The following is a 17,979-nucleotide window of genomic DNA, read 5'->3' as shown; positions in this document are numbered from 1 at the left end:
TTTAGAAGGAGCCAAAAATCTAAAGTTTGTTCTATTCTTGTTTGAACAAGTCTCTGTATGTAGGTTAATTTTCATAAAATTGAGTTTATGTGTTTTGGTAATGTTAGAGAAGAAATAATATAGCTATGCTTCAATTTTTACTTGTGGTGTAGGTTCTTTACCATTTAAGACCCTCTTTGATTCGTAGGATTCTCAAAAAAGGAGGAATAGGAAAAATAAAGGATTGGAGTGGCATGCCCACTTGATTCCCATAGGATTAGCACAGAGTGTTTGATGCTATAGGAAAAACAAATGAAGTGAAAAAAGAGGTTGGAGTGGATGCTCAATTTGCAATGAAATCTAGTACAGATGATCCCAACGAAAAAATTCCTATAGGATTCAATTCTATGAATCAAATGGCCAATGTAGAAAAAAATTCTAAGGATTCCAACCCTTCAAAAATTCTATGAAATTCCTTTGAATCAAAGGAGTCCTAAACATCTAGTTCCTATGAACATTGTGAGGTTGTGTAACAAGGATGGCTTAACACCATTGAAAAGGAAGAAAAGAAAGTATGTCCCTAGAAAGGTAGATTTCATACATATCGGGCTAGGCTCATTTTTCTTGGGCCATACCTTAACAATATTCCATTTTATATGATGTTGATATTTGAGTTTCCCAGAGGGCCTAAGACTATTTCATTTCTTTTACTGCCAATATATTTTGTAGCTACAGTGACAAAGAATAATTGGAGCACCAATCGATTTAAAAGAACACTCTGGGGTGTTATTGTTGTTATGTGGAACCAAGTAAAGCAGGTGTGTGACGGAGTAGTGTTAACTGGTGATTTAGATTCAGGTTGCTGGCTTCTAAATAAATATGGTAGATTTATTGTACTATTGAAAGTGCCTTTAATCCCCTTGGTGGATTTTTCAAGCAGCACAAGGTTGTGGAGGAGCAACTCCACCTTGTTGCTACAAAGTGTACAACACTAGAGTTGAAGGAACTACTTCAATGTGCTCTGCTAGATATCGCTCTAGAGGCGGAGAGGGCCGGTATGGCAGCAGGAGTTCAATCCAAAACTCCTAGAACACAAGATCTTCCAAGATCGTAGATAAGAACAACAAGTTATACTACAGGTAGTGGGTGCATAGTCTGCCTGCAAACTAGAGGTGATGACCTCTATTTATAGGGCTTTGGAAGCCTTCACATACTTCTACTTATGGCTAGAACACTCCAGAAAACATTATTTAAGATTCACCATTCTACTCATAGCTAGAAGACTCCAGAAAACTGTAGCTGGGGTTGAGAAAAGAAAAGAAATACCAGACTACAATAGAAGTATCTAGAATAGCCAAACATATTTGACATATGATTATACTTTTATTTTTCTCATCTATTTTTCCTCATCAATTTTGGTAACTAATGCCAATATATCTCAAGGAACTAATGCTTTAACAAGCTTATCTAAGGAAAGTTCCATTAGGTTGAAACAAAGGGTATGAAAGGTGACCCCAATATTTTTCATGAAGACAAGTGATGGCCAAGCCAAGGACTTTAGCTTTTATATTTTAGTGATCTAAGATCACACTGAATCCATAGGTATGACGATATTTTCGAAACAGGAATGAGGTTGCTAAGTTGAGTTTATTTGTCCATGTGCTTAAAGATCAAACACCAAAGCCCTAAAAAAGTTTCATTTCTCCACTATATGTACCTATGTTTCACTCTTTCGAAGTTTTTTGAGTACTTACAGACTCTCCGAGCGATAATATAGATATAGTTGTTGACAAAACCCTAGTTGTTCGTAGCTACTAGACATTCCACTCGAAACCATCGAGCAAAGTTAGCAAACCCTATATATCCTGTTCGGAACCTTCAAAGCCCCCGCTCAAAATTTTCAGAGGCACTTCGAAGAGCGTGCCACCTGCGAGGTAATCCACTCTGAGCCTCCAAATACTTCTAGGTTGGATCATCTGAGCGATTCTAAAGTTGTCAGCTTTAGCACTATTTGGAACTTCTGAGCTAACCATTCCGGAGTTTTCGAACTATGTTAAGAAGTGTGTAACGGTCAAATTTATGGTCCAACCTATTTATACCCCCACCTATACAACATTTCACTCGAAGCAAACTTCACGCCCGTCATATTTTCCAAGAGAGAACACCACATCCTTGTGCTAATTTCAAAGAGCTTTATACTCCAACCATCGAGCCAAGTCTTTGAGACCTAATCCCCTCATTGCTTTCCTCTCCTACCTCTCCAATCCAAAAGACAAATCTTGAGAGAGTTTAACTATGAAGGAGATTATCTATTAAAGCACAAGCAACCTCAATCTTGTTACTTTTGGAGGGTTTGCGCCTCCTAGACCGGCTATGTTCTCGGGAGTCTTCAAGTTGTAAAGATACTAAGAGGTTTGTACTGGCTTGTCCTTCATGAGTGTACGCCATGATCGCATAGGTTTGTTAGTCCGTCGTGAATCCTTAGTGGGTGGTAGGCTTTTAGCACGGGCCCTGCCCATCAATCCGATGTGACGCGTCTGGTCTCCGCATATCCTGCCCACATATGGGCTGAGTTTGGGAGGCTGCCGGACAGTCCAGACGTTTGTGCTGAATACAGGGGATCCAGTTGGGTGGCAATTCACCAGTGTGATTGTTGATGCTCTTTGGTCGCCTTAATGAATCCTCCGGAAATAGTAAAACCTAGGAAAAATCATTTTGATGAGCGGTTAAATATGAGTGCTACTAAACAATGATATTTTTCAAGAGTATATTAAGTACCATATTTATATAGAAGGCAGAGAATAATGTACAACAGCTACTAAACAATGTAATCCCAACTAATCCAGGATAACACCCTTTTGAATATCCATAACTTAAAAAGAAGCTCAAAAAGAAAAGTCCATCCATGATCCATTGCATTTATATAAACATACAGCACAACTCAGCGAGAAGCCAGTCAGACAGCCAGCCAGCCAGGCTTAGCAGGCATCATCAGCACAAAGCATGTCATTAGCAAGCAGCTAGCGCGTAGGCACGTGGGGCTACATCGTAGGCCTATGATGCGCATACAGGCCAATCAAGAGTCGGCATGGGCGTGCCACGGATAAGCTAAAAAACATGTACTCCTGCTAGAATTAGTACTGCACTAGCATCTTATTATGCTAAGCTGAGCGGCCAGAAGAGCTGTATTCTATTCTGCCTCTCCTCTGCATGATCTGAACCCCCCTCCACAGTAGTATACTACTCCTGTACCACAGCTCGTGAGCCGTGACAGCAAAGAAACACCCCGCTTTTCTGTACTTTACTTACCACGGCACCAGTGCAGATGATTAGATTAGATTAGAGCGCCTTTGCGTCAATCCTATCCTATCCTAGTACTAGTTGCAAAGGCTAACGAACGGAGGATGTGTACAGGGGACGAGGAGAGAAAAGCGACTGTTTCCTTCCATGGAGAACGAGGGTGCAAGGTAAAATAATGGCGGCTTTGCGAGGAGAATACGATCGGGCACTATGCTCCGCTCCTCGGGGCGCGCGGCTGCCGGGTCATGATCGGAAAGGCCGCAGCGGCGAGGACGGTTCCTTTCCTTTTTCCTCTCCCCTTTGGCCGCCTTTGGCCGTCCGTAATGTCGCCATTATTGCTCCGGTGGGGTGGCCGGCATGCCCGCGACTTTTGTGTCAGGTAAAGCCCACGGCGACGCGACCTCCACGCCAGCCACGCGGCCGCTAATGCGGTGTTTAAGGGGGACAGACCATGATGGTTGATTGGTCGTTAGTGCGTTAAGCAAGTTGTGGGGCGGGCACGTGATCATATGCCCATGGCAGAGCGCCAGAGCCCTGCCTGGCGCTGCGTGCCAGGCGCACAGTGATACTCCTAGTTGGATTACTGTGGTGGCAGTAAGTTGTTGCACATTTCAAAGAAAATTTCCCGCGGCAGGCAGGCAGGCAGGAGGCATCGCCGGCGGCAGCGAGGGAATCGCACGCCCGTTTACCTCATGGCCACCGGGCGGGCGGGCGGGCGTCATCGTGGGGCCTCATGATGGCGACGCCACCTATTTCTGCTCGTCCCTTGTCCCCGCTGCCACTCCCCCCGCATGTTCCTACTCCTCCACTGCGCCACCACCATCGCTATCCCATTCCCATTCCTTCCTGCCCGGGCTCGATCACCCGGCGCGCACCATCACGCCGCACGCCGCACGCGCCGCCCAGAGCTGTGCCTGTGCGTGAACTAAGCGGTCGACGGTGCATGCGCGGGGATAGACATGGACACGCCGACGTCGTCGACGTGGGAGGAGGGCTCGCAGTCCGACTACGCCGACTTCGACGACGATGACGTGCCCCTCGACCATCAGCGGGCCGGCGTGCTGCGAGCGCTAAACCTCCGCCGCGACGACGGGGACGACGGCGCCGCCTCCGACGTGTCGTCCGAGTGCAGCGGGGAGCCCGGGAGCCCGTACGGGTCGCCGTACCCGCGCTGGCCGGTCTGCAAGCTGGCGGCGCGGATGCCGCCGCCGGCGCCGCTGCTGCAGAGGCTCGGCACGGAGCCGCGGCGCGGCGGCGCGCGTGACCGCAAGGCCGGTTGCACCGGTACGCACTTCTCTGCTGCTCCCGGTTCTTGGCTCCTGTCCATTGTAGGTATGCTCATGCGCTAATGTACTCGTGGGTGTGGGCTGGCAGAGTTGCAGCTGATGAAGGAGAGGTTCTCCAAGCTCCTGCTCGGGGAGGACATGTCCGGCGGCGGCAAGGGCGTCTCCACCGCCGCCGCCATCTCCAACGCCATCACCAACCTCTACGGTAAGTAATCAAGCACGCCGGCCTGTCCTTTTGTGGAAGAGGTTACTATTGCCAATAGAACAGAGGACCCTGACATGTGCTGCTTACTCTGCTTGCAGCGACCGTTTTTGGGAGCTGCCACCGGCTGGAGCCCCTGCCGGTGGAGAAGAAGTCCATGTGGCGGCGGGAGATGGACTGCCTGCTCTCCGTCTGCGACTACATCGTCGAGTTCTTCCCGTCCAAGGACATCCTGCCCGACGGTACGACCCGAGAGGTGAGGGATCGAAACATCACCACCATGGCTTCGAAACATACAACCTCCATGTCACTGGCAAAGCATCTGAAATATATGCATTCTGGTTGTGTCAGGTGATGGCGACCAGGCCGAGATCCGACATCTACGTCAACCTCCCGGCCCTCGAGAAGCTCGACGACATGCTGCTCGTAAGATCCGAGCTCATTTCCTTCGCGCCTTCCAAGAATTTGCTGTTCACGTGGGCTTAATTTGATTTGATTGATGATGCGCGCGCAGGAGATCCTGGACGGCTTCCAGAAGACGGAATTCTGGTACCTCAACGACAAGGCGCACAAGGACAGCTGCGACGACTCGGCGCCGTGCCGTCCGGCGAGCCACCGCGGCGAGGAGCGGTGGTGGCTGCCGGTGCCGTGCGTCACCAAGTCCGGGCTCACGGAGCCGGCCCGGCGGGACCTGCGGCAGAAGCACGACTGCGCGAGCCAGATCCACAAGGCGGCCATGGCCATCAACAACGGCATCCTCGCCGAGATCAAGATCCCGGAGTCGTACACGCAGACGCTTCCCAAGGTGGGTTGCCAGCCTCCTCAAACCTCCCGCCATGAAACCGAAACTTTTCTTTTAGTTTCCCGATCGCGATTCCTCTGACAAAGGTTGCTGGCACCCAAATGCGCAGTGCGGGCGGGCGAGCGTGGGCGACGCGCTCTACCGGGGCATGTCGTTCCCGGGCAAGTTCTCGCCGGAGTACCTGCTGGACTGCCTGGAGATCTCGTCGGAGCACGAGGCGCTGGAGGCGGCGGACCGCGTGGAGGCGGCGATGCACGTGTGGCGGCGCAAGGCGGGCCACGGCCACGCTCGGTCGCCGTGGGGCGCCGTCAAGGACCTCATGGAGTCGGACAAGAACGTGATGCTGGCGAGCCGGGCCGAGGACGCCCTGCTCTGCCTCAAGCACCGCTTCCCCGGCCTCTCCCAGACCACGCTCGACGCCAGCAAGATACAGCACAACAAGGTAGGCGACCATGAATCCATGATCACCACACCAAAGCCGCCTTCAACTGCACCCACTGAAGATTTTCGATCTCATCACAGGCTTGAATTGTGAATTTGTGATGTGATGAATCTGATTGCTTGTGCTGCAGGACGTTGGGCAGGCCGTCCTGGAGAGCTACTCCAGGGTGCTGGAGAGCCTGGCGTACACCATAGTGACATGTATAGACGACGTTCTTTTCGCCGACGAGTCGGCGAGGAAGATCTGATGATGATGATCATTTGTTCATCCTGCCTGGACCTGGACCTGGACCAGAAAACCAAAATGCCGGTCCATACATCCGTCCAACAATATGTACATTATGCCATAACATGTAGTGGTAGTAGTACACTAATGGAAGATTGCAGCATGAGCACAGTAGGCTACTCCGGCCCTAGCATAGCCATGCTTGGGGCTACATTCATTCCATTCCCATGGTCCCTCAGTTGCATTGCATTCTCTCTATGATGACAATGGACGCCAAAGAGTACAGTATCACTTGTCACTTGTGAATGTTTCTCTTGTATGGATGGGCATGGGTCTCTCAAGTTGGCAACTGACATGATTCACCAGAGTATGAACTGTAATATATCATAAACAGGGAGAATTATATATCCTGCCCTTGAGGGAAATTATTCTTCAGACAGTCAAGGGAACAATCTATACACACCCAAACTCATATTTCCTATTCTCACACCTTTACAACCAACACCATGAAGTGAGAAGTAAAGCATAACCAAACAATTCCTAGTGTTTGGAACCACATTTATTCAGGATTATACAACTAACAGCGCCGGGCTGTGAAATAAAACTGTTATTTGCTCCATCCGGGAAATGGGATTCAACCCTATCATGATGAACTGCCTAACTCTATAATCTTTTGAGATCTCATCTATCATACTCACTTTACTTTTCCATTACCTCCTTATAACAGGACATTGCTGAATCCTCATCTCTATAGAAGAAAACACCGCTAAATCTATTAAATCCTTTTTCAGTTTTTTCCGATGTAACTTTTTTTTTCCCGTACGGCCAAAAGGCCGGGTTTGATCCGATGTAACTTCATGGATGACTACAAAGATCTACAATCTTAAAACCACAGGTCAAATACCATCTCCTCCAGTAAGTCGTCAAGCATGCCATCCCACACATCAATGACAGCATCTTCAGCATCGCATCGAAGGTCCATCCACGGTCCACTTTCCAGGTCTTTCAGCACCACCTCATCTAATGCTTTTGGAGTTCCAGTATCATCGACAAGACAATCGATGCACTTGGCCACCTCTCTAACGAGTTCCATCCCCAGTGGTGCTGGTCTCACGTTGTTCTTCAGAAAAGCTACCCATGGGTCAGCACCGAAGAAATCATCGCTTATCTTGAGAAGAACTTCCTCAACACAATCAAAAAGAAGAACCACATCGTCCGTCAGGCAGTATGACATTCCTATTTCAGCCAATACAGATGTCTCAAGCACAGACACATCCATATACCACCTCTCCGAACAGCCCCCGGCCAGCGATTCTGACGCTTCTAGCACAGACTTAATGAAGGAAACCCTTTCATTTTTATCATAAAGAACAGGAGTCTGCAACGTCTCAGATGGAGTGTCAAGTTCTTCGAAAAGAACTCTTGAGCTAGGCATGGACAACTCATCTGCAAGCACACACAATTTTTTCTGTTATCAATCGATTGCAAAAGCAAAAAAGAGGTGGAATTTCTTATTTTCACTCAAGTACCTTGCTTTCGAGTTTTATGGTTGGGACTGGTACTATTTGCCAAGGAAGGATCCAGAACCGAGTGTGGGCTCAGTTTCTCCTCTTTTTCATCAGCATTCTCTGGCAAGCAAGCAAATGTCAACATGGATGGCTTGGCTAATCCAACGACTGCTGATGGACTGTGATCGTCTTGTTCCTCAACGGGGTGCTCAGGAGAATGCATGGTCACTTCTGGTAACGCATTCGTGGGCTGTGGTTCTTCGGAAGATAACTTCAGTGAGGGGAGAAGTTTATTCATCAACTGTAGAAAAGAAAGCTCAACTTTGTATTGAAATTGCTAAAAGGTATTGACTTACTTGGTCTGAATTTATTTGTTCAAAGCTTTCACTTGTAGTTTCAACCTCGGTAGAGAGCTGTAGGTTTTCCACTGCATCTTGCATGTTCTTAACATCTGCAAACAAATGGATGTGTATATTACATTACAACAACAAAAAACTAAAGCTGAAGAGAAGGGGGTCTTGAACTTCATAAACATGAGCAACATACCTTCATCGATTAGCTCCTGAGAAATAGTGTTCTCCTCCGATAGATGGTTGCCATGATCTGTCCTGAGTTCATCCAACTCTTTACTACCTGAAGAGCTTGCACTGGTCGGTTCTGTCTCTTCGTCTTCGCTTGGTGGGCTAAAATTTGCTGAACTATCATCTTGCTCAATTATCTGTGAACTTGAGTCTGTAGCTTCCTGAGATATACTAATGCCCTCCTTTGGAGGGGAATGACTGGGAGAAAATGCCCCATCTTCCGGATGTGAAATTAATCTCCCAATGGATTCTGATTTTTGTACAGTCTGAGAAATGTCTTCATCTTGATTGTCTAGCTTCTCAATGAGATGCTTCCTAGCCTTTTCATAGGAAAAAGAGCCGACACCATGAGTGGCATCATTCCCCATGCCAATTCCACTATCTCTAAAGTTTGTTTTCTTGTCAACACTGGATGGTTCCTTAGCTATCTCACAGTCAGAAGAATCTGTACTTTCTGAACTTATCGACATACTTTCCACAGCAAACTGCTTGGGTGGATCAGCAGTCTGGAAAGTGCTACTACTCATGGTGGCAAGCTTTAGCCTCCTTCTAAGCTCTCTAAGAGAGAAATGGTGAGGAGCTTTGCCACTTTCAACCTGACCTGGCGTATTATTATGATTTGATAGTGGTGAAGAAGTTACACTACTTGAGAGAAGGCTACCCTGACTTCTTGCAGGACTTGGCTTCAAGATTACTATTGTGCTAAGGCCACGGGAAGTATCATTTAGCTGTGATGGTTTCCTCATGACTAACTTATCCTCTTGCAAGAAAGAATTATACTTTCTTTGCACTTTACTTGGTGACACCTCCGACTGCTCTATGCCGTTAGTCGCACCTTGCAACTTAGTTACTTCATCAGAATCTGCGGGTTCTAACTTGGGACCTCCTAGGGATGTATAGAGGTTTTGGAGGCACTGTAACAATCTAGAGCTCGGGTCTCGCAGAAGCATCAGAAACAACTCTTTGTTTGAGCTCAGCAGCTGCAGTGCGTCAACCAGTTCTTTGGACCTAGCTTCGCCGCTGCTGGTTATGTATTCTGCATTCGCTGATTGATGGCTTATTACCGCTTCGGCCACATCTTCTAGTGCTTTTTGAATAACACAGGGTATCCGACTGGGATGTGCACCAGCATCAGCATTGTTCTCTTGGTCAACTGAATAAGAAATGTTACCGGATTTAACAGAATCGCTGCTGTCTTGACTTCCATTGTGACTTCTGTAAATTTCCATGAGACTCGCAGCCAAGTTTAGGTCAATCTCAGATCCTTCAGGCAGATTCACAGACTTAACATCACTAGAGAATATCCCCAGCGTGTTTCTTTCTGTTTGCTTCAAGGGCTGTGTGCCACTGGCCATCTCTTCTTCCATCAGTGCTCTAATACTTGGCCTACCGGCATAAAATGTTTCAGCTCCATGGTCTCTGTCATTCTGAGAAAGGCAATTGATTGTATTCGCAGTTATTTTCAAGATGTTAGAAATACTTCTGACCATGTTAAACTCCAACGTACCGCATATAAATAAAAAAGATTGCATCTATTTTGTACGCTAATAAATTTGATATTACATAGTACTCTGCCATACCTAAAATATCCGTACTAAGTGTCTTCAAAGCTTAAAGAAGTTCCAAAGTTACCACATTTGGAGGTTTATAGCGCTATTTTGTGCTCCCTCCGTCCCAAAATAAGTGTTGTGGCTTTAGTTCAAATTTGAACTAAAGTCATGAACTTATTTTGGGACAGAGAGAGTACTTCCTATGTGAAAAACTGGAAAATAATAGTTTTCAGTCGATTCAAAACTTACATCTGCAGCCGTGATTCTGTTGTAATCCTCAGAGCCTTTTAGACCCCTTTTAACTGCACAAAGTACACAGTTTACCTTTAGCAAATTCATGGACCAGATGATACATTAACTCTTACTAGTATAGTGCTGCTAAGCAATGGCATCGTGTTCCTCACCTGAATATGTATTCATCCGTCGGCTCCCATCTGAAAGATATTTTTGACCACGACGGAAGTCGAACATGCGGATCAGCCCCGACATACAACCAACCTGAACCTTCTCATTCCGCTGTTTGTAACTTTTGTTTGCCATGTTGGGGGACAACATGGCCAAACGGTGTTATCTTGTAAGGACTCTCTTCAGACGAGTTAACCTGGATGCATAAAGCACACGCGTTAAACGAAAGTTGTGTGAACACTGAACAGCACAAAATAAGGAATATATAATGGCAACCAAAGCCTCCCCCTTTTTCCACCCTCCCAAGTCCCAACAACTCAGAGTTTCTCAAAGTATGTTCCAATTAGTGAATGGTGGCACAACTAACCCCATAAACAAATACAGCGCACCAAATAAATGAATGAGAAATGATACAAAGACCCAAAAGACAAAGACCATATCGACAAGAGGCAAGGATCACATTGCACCTACCGGATGCAAATGTCGGCTTCGACGTGGTTAGAGTTACAGGCTTTCGTGTTTAGTATTACATTCTTTAGTACGATTAACCGTGTCACAAGAACTTGAAAGAATCAAAGGAGCAAAATTTGACGCACGAAGCTTCTCGGAATATTGAAAAGGCAAATATGCCACATATTTAGTAAAAGTAGAGACAGAGGTTTTCCGGGGCATCGGAAAGGTAAATATGCAGAACAGATTAACTGGAACCGGAGGAGGCAGAAGTATTTCGGGGCATCGAAAAGGCAAATTGTGAACTCTGAAGATTTCAATTCATTCCCCCCTCATTCCGATAACGAAAGGAACAGCTATCATGTTGGATTAAGCATCTCCCAAACGCTGCTAGCTGACCGAAATGCCCGTTCTTCTCTATAAATAAAACAATATAGTACCAAAATGGACTTTGCCTTTGCGTCATTAAAAAACAGAGCACCGACGGAGCACTACAACAAACTGAAAGTTCTGTTCGTATTGGGCCAAGTTAATCAGACTGTCTAACCAGATGAACGGAATATCAAGATCAAGATTGGTTAATTTACCTGTTTACCGGCGAGTGTTGATCACAGGACCCACCAAGTGACAACCAGGTTGTCGCCCTGACCTCTGTTCTTGTAAAACAGACTGCTGAATCTTCTGAATCGCCTTGTGTTCCGCCTCTCGAGACTCGGCACCGATATTCAGAGATTAACTCAGAATCCGACCTCCCGGCTCTCAGCAATGAAGAAGCCAACTGAAGACGGGAGAAAACAGATTGGAATGATCTTCTGGCAGAGCAGGAAACCCTCCTTGTTATTGCCGTGCCTCCTCGGTTTCCACGAGGAAGGATGCCCCCACCCCCAAGACTTGGAATCCACGTCCAGAATCGAGAAACTTGGCACGCCGGAGAGGAATACCTCGCAAGGATCTACACACGCAGAAGGAAGGAAGAGGGCGGAGCAAACATGCAGGCCACGCCTCCGGCGGAGTCTCAGTCCTTCGGCCTCCGGCGATTCAGAATCTCACAGGCAGGGAAGACCCGAGCGCCGGAACAATCTTCTGATTGATCCTCGGTTTTCTTGGCAGCGGACCGGCGAAACACGCCGACGCCGGCGCCGAGATCGAATTAATTCCCCAGGCCTTCAGAGATGGAAGGAAACAACCCAAATGCGGATGAACAGATACTCACAGCCCCTTCCTTTTTCACAGGACCGTGTGAAAGAAATTGTTGCCTTTTTCTGAAGATGATCCTTTCTCCCTCTGTGTCCCTCAGCAAACTGAGCCGTCCGCCATGGGGACGCATGCACGGCTCCTCCTTAGCAATCGGCAGGCTTCTTGGGACGTGGAGGAACCCCTTGGCCTCACTGCCTACTCTGCTCTCCTACCACCATCTCTCTCTCTCTCTCTCTCTCTCTGATGACGACGGAGGGGCAGCGGATTAAAAGAGGGGGGTTTGGATTTGATATATCTCTCTGTTTTGGTATGTCCCTCGTGTCCCTCTTTTTGTACGTCATAGCTGCTCGATCAAGCTCAACACGTAGTGGCGGCTGGCAAAGGAATGGGGAGAGAAGAATAAATCTTGACACATACACCCCTGAACATGCCACTATATACTAGGTTGGGACAATAGACATGAAGTGGTAAAACATCATCATTATTAAAACACAACATGTTATTATAATTTATATATGATTGTTAAGTCCATTCATGTTTCTATATAAGAATAGCTATCGTGCAAACGAAATTCATAATGTCACATCTAAACAAGTGTGACAAAAGTTTCCCCAAATGAGAAATGGGGGAATTAAAAGGTTTTGAGAGGTGGGCAGGAAAAGTTGGTGGCTAACCAATTGGCAGATAAACTTATTTTTGGCTTGCCTACATACTGGCTGATAACTTTTGGCACCAAACCATCAGTTTCTAAATGCGCAATGCATTAAAACACTTTCTAAACATGAAGCCCGAGTGGCTCGACGTCCTAATAAAGAATGTGCTACCGATAAGAGGGGTGCTTTTACAGCTAGATGATAGTTCATTTTCAGTTCACTTGGTGCCTCATGACACTATGGTTGTCGTCAAGTGATGCCTTGTTATATTTTTCAGTGTCGCCTTGTATGTACTTCTGGTTGCTTTGTGAAGTTGATGGAAATGACAATCCGGCAAGGGAAGGGCATCCTCGTGTTGAGCTTTGTTCTTTCGATATGTTGTAGTAGTCAGTGCACGGTGAGGAACTAAGGATGTGTCGTGTCGTCTCGGTGGTGTTATGATGTTGGTTGCTCCTCGTAAAAACGTGGTTGTTGTTAAGTGATGTCATGTGGTCTTTATTTTATGTCGCCTTTTTGTTACCACTTCCAATTTTCGGTAGGGCTTCTCTCAGTCTTCGTTAACAATTGTTGGTACTTTTGCATAAATTTTACATGAACTCTGAAGAGGAAACATGGAGTAAGCAAGGAGAATTACTTGTGTAAAGTATTGAGTTCTATATGCTCAGTGTTCGTGGTTATGTTTTCCTTTTGGGTGTGTCGAGTATGTTTGTGCACATTTCCGACCAACCTCTCTCCTCGGAGCACCGAGCAGAGCAACATCCAAACCACATCACTTTAATTTCAACATCCAACATGATCCATTTGACGAAGACTCACCGTGCAGCCTTTGTCGTCAGATATCATTTTTTTCTTCGTGTCAATCCCACTCATAAAATATACCTAGGACTTTTTGAGGTGAAATTGAATTCAAATGTCAAAATTTAACCTCTAGTTCAAAATAACTGCAACTTTCACTAGCTCATTTGAGTGAACTATGATTACAACATTGCACGGTGATTAGAATATACAATTTATTTTGTTTTAATTATTATTATTTTGTGAAATATCCGGATCTAATGTAAAAGTTCATTGGAAGTATAAAAGCACCCGCCAGAACGAGTCGCCGATGCACCACCGTCGCTACTCTCATACCAGAGCCGACATGACCTTGTTGATAACAACTGGGAAGTGTTTCGTGCACGTGTATCTAAGGACCGGGTGTCCTGAAGCCGCAATCATCGTTGTTGAACCCTTAAATCGATCCGAAGCAGTTGTCATCATATATTGCCATCATGCACACATGGAGAAATCCTAACCTTGCCGTCCCAAAGAGACGGTATGAATCTACGTTGGAGCTCCATCATCTTCATCTTGACGGACAAATTTATGGATGATCGAAGTCCACAAGACCAAATCAAATATGAATCGCCAATCATCCGTCTGAACACCGCCCCTGCAAGGACTAAAAAGCCATAACCTAAATTACTAGCCGGAGTCGACGCACTAGGATTCCCCACCCCGCCACTCAGCAGCCGGAGCGACATGTAGAGGGAAAGAGAATCCACGGGTTGAATGCTTAAACTTAGGGAGGGGGAGGGAGGGGGGGGGATTTGCCGTGGGCACGCTTGCGTGAGGGAAAGTAAAACAATCACGACCCTCCTTTGCTTCAGTTAATTAGAGTTACATGAAAAAAAGTTTCACGTTGAATTATTTATCAGACAATAAATAAATTTATCACCAATCTCTTCGACTTTTTCCTGCAAGTATCTCTCTGACTTTCTAGTTGACCAATCCATATTGGTTTTGTCTGACCACAAAAGGAATTAAATAGGACAATAAATAAGCTTAAAAATGATTATGATATACAATTATTCCACTTGAATTAATTAGAATGATCTCTGGTTTTTTATAGAAGAAAGAAAGGCCTAATTCTGAATTATTTAGGATATAATAAATAAATGTATCCTCAATCTCTCCAGCTTTTTCATGCAAAGCAATATCTGTCTGAATTATTTTGGTTCACCAATCCACATTGGTTTCCTCTGACCAGCATTTTCAGGCGAATGGAAACAACCTGTAGGTTTTGCATCTTGTATAATAATAATTGTCCTCCTAGCACGGCAGCGGCAGCAAGTGTCATCATCCAATTCTTAATTCCGAGGATGTGACAAACCAACTAGAATAAGATTCGCCGGAAATCAGTTGGATTAGCATGAGATACAATAAGAAGCGTCTAACTAAAGCATTCCGGCATCATCCGTTTCTTTTTCCTTCATTCTTTTTCCATGTCAAACATTTCTTAGTATCAGTGGTAGTATGTCATTTCGTACACCTCGTATTACACACAGTTTCTTTACTTTCGCCTGCGTACACGCGGCCGGAAACAGTGGGCCTCCTCGTATACGTACTGTACAGCACACAGTACAGAGAGACGTACGTAGCTGGTCTGGATAGCTCTACAAGACCGTAATAAACATGCCTTTGTACTTCTGCCGGCGGCCGTACGTCCGGCTAGCGCGATGGAAGGTCGGGGCATACGTGGACCGCGACCCGGTCCGACGGCGGTCGATGCATGCAGCATGGGATGGCAAAAAACACATATTTGACTACATATTTGACTTGAGGACGAAAAGAATTCATAATCTGAACTGCTTTCAAAAAAATTTCACTGAGCTGACTGTTTCGAGTGGCGCCCGACAGATAGACGACACACTATACTGTGTAGCGCCTGGCTTTTAGGCGCCACACGCCGGTCCAGCGTGGCAGCTCGGGCCCCACTCCTGGTTGTGCAGCGCCTAACTGAAAGGAATTGCACAGTGTAGTGCAGCGCCTAACAGGAAGGAGCTGCACAGTGTAGTGCAGCGCCTAACTGAAAGGAGCTGCACAGTGTAGTGCAGCGCCTAACTGAAAGGAGTTAAACTATTGTAACTTTTAATCCGTGAATCCGACGAAAACGTGCCTTATATGAATGTTGCACATTTTTCCGTGTTCTACGCAATGGTGGCATTTTCATCTATGTTAGGATCAATTTGCTTGATAAAAACCCTGTTGCAAAAGTGTGTCATAATATAACTGACATAATCTGTTAAAATTTACAAACTTGACATGATGATAGCCATTGACCTATAGCTCTTACGCGTTTGCAACCTACATGAGTTTTGCACTGCATAATGTGTACTTTCACGCCATGCCTATGCTTGCCATGTTAATCATCTTTAACATGTTCATTTCTTGCATCTAAGTGACTAACATGATATAAGTGAACTTCTGTTACAGAAAGTTCACTTGATACAACTTTCATGATACAACTTTCTGTAACAGAACTTCACTTATACCATGTTAAAAACATATGAACGCGATGCCACCATGCACCGGCTCCTCCTTTCAGTTTGTATGCGACCAAAGGAACTCTACGATCTTCCGGAACCTCCATGACCTCAAAGAAAGTCTCCACTTCATATAACCAATCCAGGCACCCTTCAATGTCAACATTTCCATTAAAACTTAGGATCTCAGCTTTCACCTTGTATGTATCTCTTGCATACGTAGGGTTGGGTGCTCTCCGATATGCGTAGAGATTTGGCTCTTCAAGGGCATCATCATATTCTTCACCTTCAGAAGGCTCAACATAAATTGGCCTTCTTGAAGCACGTTGAACAACATGTTGTCGTGGCGGTCTTGCTCCAAGATTACCTCTCCTTCTTCCTTGATGAACATCTTCCTCTTCTTTAGATGAATCTCCTTCATTGGTAGCAGGGGGACACCCTTTCTTATCATCTCAACCAGCTAGTCAAATCTCCTATTAAGATCTTCACGCAGCTCTTTGATTTGTTGTTCAACAGCATTCATCCTCTTCTCCAATTGCTCCATTGCTTGCTGTAACTTACTCTCGAAGAGGACAACAAGAACTAGTATGGGTCAACGAGGCTCTGATACCACCTGAAGCAGCACAAAGTTTGTGGAGGAGCAACTTCACCTTGCTGCTACAATGTGTACATCACAAGTGTTGAAGGAACAGCTTCAACGTGCTGCGCTAGATATCGCTCTAGAGGCGAATGTAGGTTGATAGGCGGCAAGAGTTCAATCCAGAACTCCTAGGGCACAAGATCTACTCCAAGATCTTAGATAAGAACAACAAGTTCTATTATAGGTAGGGGTACATAGTCTGCCTCCAAAGTAGAGGCGAGGACCTCTATTTATAGGGCTTTGGGAAGCCTTCACATACTTCTACTTATAGCTGGAATACTCTAGAAAACATTATGTAAGTTTCACCATTCTACTCATAGCTACTCACAACTAGAAGACTCTAGAAAACAGTAGGTAGGATAGAAAAGAAAAGGAAAGAAATACTACACTAGAGTGGAAGCATCTAGAAGTAGCCAAACAGATCTGGCATGTGTTTTCTTTCTTCTCATCTAGTGTTCCTCATCAATACCGACCTCAGCTTTTTCCAGTATCCTAAAGACAGAGTCCAAATCAGAGAACATGTGCTCTTGCTACTGACAGAAAACATTATAGGTGCTAAATTTTAAGGCTATGTAAGTATATATCTGATAAAATGCAAAGTTCTGATGATATCGATGAACTCGAAGAAATTAATGTGTCAATCTGGCAGACCATTGCCTTAGGAACTTTACTGTTTCAAAACATAGTGATGCACATATTTAGTGGGTGTGAAAATGACATGGACTTAAAGTAGACATAATATTTTCTAAGTTTCATAATTAGATCATATTCATATAATGCCAGGATTAATTACTATGGATCTTACAAAATACATTCTGTAACAGAAGTTCACTTATATCATGTTAGTCACTTAGATGCAAGAAATGAACATGTTAAAGATGATTAACATGGCAAGCATAGGCATGCGTGAAAGTACACATTATGCAGTGCAAAACTCATGTAGGTTGCAAAAGCGTAAGAGCTATAGGTCAGTGGCTATCATCATGCCAAGTTTGTAAATTTTAACAGATTCTGTCAGTTATATTATGATGCACTTTTGCAACAGGGTTTTCATCAAGCAAATTGATCCTAACATAAATGAAAATGCCATCATTGCGTAGAACACGAAAAAATGTACAACATTCATATAAGACATGTTTTCATCGGATGCACGGATTAAAAGTTACAACAGTTTTAATATAAGGTAGTGCAGCTCCTTTCAGTTAGGCGCTGCACTATACTGTGCAGCTCCTTTCTGTTAGGCGCTGCACTACCAGGAGTGGGCCCGGGCTGCCACGCTGGACCGGCGTGTGGCGCCTAAGAGTCAGGCGCTGCACAGTATAGTGTGGCGTCTATCTGTCGGGCGCCACTCGAAACGATTAGCTCAATGAATTTTTTTAAAAGCAGTTCAGATTATGAATTCTTTTCGTCCTCAGGTTAAATATGTGTTTTTTTGCCGCATGGGATGGAGGTTG

At 45.3% G+C, this 17,979-nt stretch overlaps 2 protein-coding genes across 3 annotated transcripts; one reads left to right on the top strand and one right to left on the bottom strand.

Moving 5' to 3' along the window:
* The first annotated feature begins 3,904 nt into the window (after positions 1-3,904).
* On the top strand, positions 3,905-6,527 carry LOC123054200 (rop guanine nucleotide exchange factor 3). Its single transcript, XM_044477918.1, has 7 exons — positions 3,905-4,563; positions 4,654-4,770; positions 4,869-5,023; positions 5,119-5,193; positions 5,282-5,572; positions 5,679-6,011; positions 6,142-6,527. The coding sequence occupies exons 1-7, from the start codon at positions 4,239-4,241 to the stop codon at positions 6,256-6,258; spliced, it is 1,413 nt and encodes a 470-aa protein (XP_044333853.1). The 5' UTR covers positions 3,905-4,238; the 3' UTR covers positions 6,259-6,527.
* Positions 6,528-6,748: 221 nt separating this feature from the next.
* Positions 6,749-12,230, bottom strand: LOC123054198 (uncharacterized). Of its 2 annotated transcripts, none has more exons than XM_044477916.1 (7): positions 11,318-12,227; positions 10,280-10,476; positions 10,125-10,177; positions 8,291-9,752; positions 8,101-8,195; positions 7,766-8,015; positions 6,749-7,682 (listed from the first exon to the last, which is right to left on the bottom strand). In XM_044477916.1, the coding sequence occupies exons 2-7, from the start codon at positions 10,428-10,430 to the stop codon at positions 7,120-7,122; spliced, it is 2,574 nt and encodes an 857-aa protein (XP_044333851.1). In that variant the 5' UTR covers positions 10,431-10,476; positions 11,318-12,227; the 3' UTR covers positions 6,749-7,119. The 2 variants fall into 2 exon arrangements, with proteins under 2 accessions (XP_044333851.1, XP_044333852.1); XM_044477917.1 differs by having other exon boundaries at positions 6,986-7,682; positions 7,766-7,994; positions 11,318-12,230.
* Positions 12,231-17,979: the final 5,749 nt, after the last annotated feature.

Source organism: Triticum aestivum, chromosome 2D, assembly GCF_018294505.1.
Source record: "Triticum aestivum cultivar Chinese Spring chromosome 2D, IWGSC CS RefSeq v2.1, whole genome shotgun sequence".
NCBI classification, from domain to species: Eukaryota; Viridiplantae; Streptophyta; class Magnoliopsida; order Poales; family Poaceae; genus Triticum; species Triticum aestivum.
This window is presented reverse-complemented; position numbering and strand designations above follow the sequence as displayed.

Coding starts and splice junctions, on each gene's coding strand:
- LOC123054200 (XM_044477918.1), top strand. CDS start 4,239: ATGGACACGCCGACGTCGTCGACGTGGGAGGAGGGCTCGCAGTCCGAC. Junction 5,194..5,281: donor AGCTCGACGACATGCTGCTC/GTAAGATCCGAG, acceptor ATGCGCGCGCAG/GAGATCCTGGACGGCTTCCA. Junction 6,012..6,141: donor GCAAGATACAGCACAACAAG/GTAGGCGACCAT, acceptor CTTGTGCTGCAG/GACGTTGGGCAGGCCGTCCT.
- LOC123054198 (XM_044477916.1), bottom strand. CDS start 10,430: ATGTTGTCCCCCAACATGGCAAACAAAAGTTACAAACAGCGGAATGAG. Junction 9,753..10,124: donor ACAGAATCACGGCTGCAGAT/GTAAGTTTTGAA, acceptor TGCCTTTCTCAG/AATGACAGAGACCATGGAGC. Junction 7,683..7,765: donor CCATAAAACTCGAAAGCAAG/GTACTTGAGTGA, acceptor GTGTGCTTGCAG/ATGAGTTGTCCATGCCTAGC.